The sequence below is a fragment of the Sinocyclocheilus rhinocerous genome, unplaced genomic scaffold (genome assembly GCF_001515625.1).
Source record: "Sinocyclocheilus rhinocerous isolate Xijiao unplaced genomic scaffold, SAMN03320098_v1.1 scaffold544, whole genome shotgun sequence".
Taxonomy (NCBI): Eukaryota; Metazoa; Chordata; class Actinopteri; order Cypriniformes; family Cyprinidae; genus Sinocyclocheilus; species Sinocyclocheilus rhinocerous.
This window is the reverse complement of record NW_015658610.1, coordinates 637709-641933: the sequence shown is the minus strand read 5'-3', so window position 1 is coordinate 641933 and position 4225 is coordinate 637709. Positions and strand designations below refer to the sequence as shown.

The 4225-nt window shown below is 39.5% G+C and overlaps 1 protein-coding gene across 1 annotated transcript in view; it reads left to right on the top strand.

The window, feature by feature from the left end:
* The first annotated feature begins 3266 nt into the window (after window positions 1–3266).
* LOC107722781 (tripartite motif-containing protein 16-like) overlaps window positions 3267–4225 on the top strand; it is a 9504-nt gene continuing 8545 nt past the window's right edge. Inside the window, exon 1 of the mRNA XM_016531251.1 lies at window positions 3267–3955. Within this exon, the coding sequence (XP_016386737.1) occupies window positions 3371–3955 (585 nt within the window). The 5' untranslated portion in view covers window positions 3267–3370. The remainder of the gene's footprint in view (window positions 3956–4225) is intronic.

Sequence of the window (4225 nt, the reverse complement as noted above, 5' to 3'; positions counted from 1 at the left end):
ATAGGAAACACTTGCAAATACCTTGTTTCCACGCTCTCCATGCACTGACCAATCAGATGGACAGAGGCAACCTCTTGGTTCTTACAATAACAACATGCACCTATGAACACTCACTCTCCACACTCACTCTGTCACACTCCAAAGGGCACACACCCCTTAATCAGGTAGTTTAATGAAACTTGTCTTTTGACCCTTAATATACTGTACACAAGGAAACACAAGACCTCTGGCAGGCTTAGTCAAGTATGCAGCTCCTTCAATAGGAAAAAGCTCCCTCGTGAACCAGTGTGAACTCAGCGGGTCAACATGAGGGTGTGGAGAACAATAAAGGTTGTGTTAAAGGAACTGATTTCTTTTGTACTGTTTACAACATTTCCTCTCTAAGAACTATGAAGACCATGAGAACAATATGAGGACAGACAGTCCATGAATAGGCCTGTTCCTTCATTTTAAAATCATTACGTCATGCTGCATCTGGAGAAAACGGCAAAAACTGATGTCAGATTTGCAATTAGAGGCCTATACTAGCATGCTAGCCATTTTACTATGAGTTAATGAGTAATCACAGCCTATACCTTGCACTTTAACTTCTGGAATCTACTCAACTCTGGGAAAAAGGGGAAGAGAAACTAGCTTATCAGAGAGCAGACCATATAAGGAGAAAGGTGAAACTATTTAAAAAGTAATGCAAGATTTGTGTTTGGGGTAGAGCTGATGGCAGGACCTTGTGTAACGAATCAGCATGTAATAGGTGTTGGTTTGTTTTAGTGTGGCGTCATCTGGGCTCTGGCTGGACTAATGGCTAAAGCAGAAATACACAAAAATATACCAATATTTAAAAAGAAATCAACCACAATTCATGCGTTTTCCTTTCAACCACAAGTTTGGTTTTTCCCACACAACCCCAAACACTTCCAGGAAAAATAGTCAGAAAAAGCTTCACAGTCACAGAAAGAACCTCTTTGGCATGAGTTGCTGGTTGCATAATGTCCTGTACATCATCAACATGCAGGTGCATCTGCAGCTGGTGACAGAAGTCACATGGTATTCACGTCCTATGAAAACTTAGCCTAAATTCATTCATGCCCTGCCCCCTACAGATTCACAGGATATTTAGTAGCAAAATAGGTTAAACTAACTCAGAGACTCTTAAAGGGGTCATATGATGCGATTTAAATTTTTCCTTTCTCTTTGGAGTGTTACAAGCTCTTGGTGCATAAAGAAGATCTGTAAAGTTGCAAAGACTATGTCCCCACTGGATGCAACAAATGCCTTGTTTGTAATGGGTTTTAATGTTTTGTCTCGTCGCTCCGGCCGGGACACGGCATCAACAGTATGTGAGGGGCGTAACATTTCCGTCTCACGCTTGAGGTATTCGGCCAATCACAACGCATTGGATAGTTGGCCAATCACAGCACACCTTGCTTTTTCAGACCGATGAGCTTTGTAAAAATCGACGTGTTTCGAAAAGGCGGGGCATAGAGGAGAAAACAATAATGTACCAAATACACAAAATAATGTTAAAATAATGTTCTTTTTAGCAGCATCATATGACCTCTTTAAGGTATGGTAAGCATTTGAGACAAAGGTGTAAATCATTAGGGGGTGTGGGGTGTGGGGTATCTACAATCTCTGATCAAACCCTCCTAAAGGAAAACAAAGACAATTTTAGAGATTTTTAAAAAAACTTCTGACAACATTTTCAGTATCCCTAAAATGAATCATAATGTTTGTCTGAAAATTTAAAGGGATAGTTTGCCAAAAATAGTAAAACATAAAAGAAAGTGTTTTGAAAAATGTCTCCGTGTGTTTTTTTCTTTTAAACATACAAGGGAAGTCAAAGGTCACCAAAAGTGTTATTGGTTACCAACATTCTTCAAAATATCTTCTTTTTTGTTCCACTGAAGAAAGTCTGTCATTCGGGTTTGGAACAACATGAGCGTGAGTCAATGATGACAGAAGTTTTATCCCTTTAAGGTATTCTAGGTTTTTTTTAATTACCCTGTATATAATTTATTAATCATAATTTTTATAAAATTATACACATTTTTTTCTTTTGCCAATATTGACCATTTCTGTTTCTAAATGCTAACAGTGTTGCACAGCATTCAAAAGAGGTGTGTGTGATATTATGTCACACATGACTCATGCACATCATATATTGCACACTTTTCAAATACTGCAAGTTCTTTTTCATTGCAGTTAATTAGAGATTTTTTATTTAAATCTCTGTATTGCCTCTGGGACTTACTAAGAGTGCCTGTATTATTTTAACCACAATTAACAATGCAAATAAATCTAGTAGTATGTCAAGATAGCACAATAACAGTGTGCAAATATTTGTAGCTAGTTCAAATGTCAAATTTGAAATTTCTACAGGTTTGAAATATTATAAAACATCCTGAAATACTGTTCATTCTTTTTTTTTCTGCTACACCCATCGAAAAACAAACTGCTGACGTATTTTCAAGTCTGCAGCACCCATTCCAGTTCAACTGGCCTTAGTTCATACATTCAGATCAACTCACCTCACACACTGTTACTATTGTTTGTTTAGTGGAGTGAGCAGAGTACCACATGCCCTTGTATTGTAAAGACAGTTTCAATGCAATAAATTTTACAGTGAGAACTTTATATGCCATATATACTGCTTTATATACTATATAGGTGTGCTACAGAATGAAATATATTATGTCTAAATAGTTAAATAAAAAAAGCAAAAGTTTAATATTAACTCTAAAAAATTTTATATCAAAAGAATCATTATTTAACTAAGCTCAGGCTGCAGTAAGTATTGAACCCAATAATATTTAAAGAATAAAAGCAAGAGAGTACAGCAAGCATGAAAAAAACAAGCTTCGTAACATATCAGAGCCAAACAAGATTTATTCACAGAATGTGGTTTTAGGGTAACTGATGCAAATATCCTTCAGCTCCTCAGCTAATGGATAAGCAGTTTATGTGTGTGAGACAGACAGCTTTTCATGTTAAGTTTCATCCTGGATGGCCCTTCTTTGTACTACAATTCATTCACTCTTGACTGTACCTTTTTTCTTTAATGTCTTTCACTCCACCCCTGGCCCCTCCCCACCCTCTCTCTCAAGACTCTTGGCTCAACCTGTTTATCTGAGCTGGGTTGAGCTCTAATCTCTCTCTCTCTCTCGCTCTGTGTCTGTCTCCCTCCCTTCCTCTCTCTCTCCAACGCACTCCCTCAGTACAAAGGGGAGGGCTTTGCTTCCTTTAATTAATAACCTGTGAAATTCAGAAACTCAAGGCTGTCTGCAGTAAAACACCAGCCAAGCAGCGTTTGGCTCCTTTTTCTCTATTGGAAACATTTCAGACATTTGGTTTTTGAATAAGGTGAAAAAATATGGCTGAGCAAACGTCTCCAGGCTACTTCAGCTGCCCTCTATGTACGGAGCTCCTGAGGGACCCCGTGGCGATCCCGTGTGGTCACAGCTTCTGCATGGACTGTATCAGTGGCTACTGGAACGAGGCTGATTATACTGGTATCTACATCTGTCCCCAGTGTCGGATCACGTTCACCCAGAGACCTGTGCTGAGGCCGAACGCCACTCTCACCAAAGTTGCAGAGAAGATCAAGAAGACCGGCTTGAACTTCATGCCTCCAAGTAATGGAAGCTATGCTGGCCCTAGCGATGTTCCTTGTGACTTCTGCATTGGAAAAAAGCTCAAGGCTGTCAAGTCTTGCCTCAACTGCCTCGCCTCTTACTGCGAAAAGCACCTGAAGCCCCACTATGAGTCTACCACCTTCAAGAGGCACAAGCTGGTGGATGAGCTGGGGAACCTTGACCGTAAGATCTGCCCTCAGCACCAGAAGAGCTTGGAGTTGTTCTGTCGTACTGACCAGATGTGTATTTGCGCCCTCTGTACTGTCAGCGAGCACAAGGGGCATGACATAGTCTCAGCCGAAGCAGAAAGGGGTGAAAAACAGGTAAGGAAAATGTATTTCTTGAGTAAACTTTACTAGGTTACTAAGAGGCTTTGGGGTAGAGTGGCTGTGGGGTTACAAGCTGAATTTGTTATGTATATGATTATATTACTTAACAAGAAATGCTCTTGAGATTATATAACAGGGGTTTTCTTCAAATTCAGCTGCCAAGAAGCCATGAAGATTCACTGTATAACCGGTTCTTGTTATCGCAAACACACTGGTCCAGATCATTACCAAAAAAAAAAAAAAAAAAACTGATGAGGAAATATG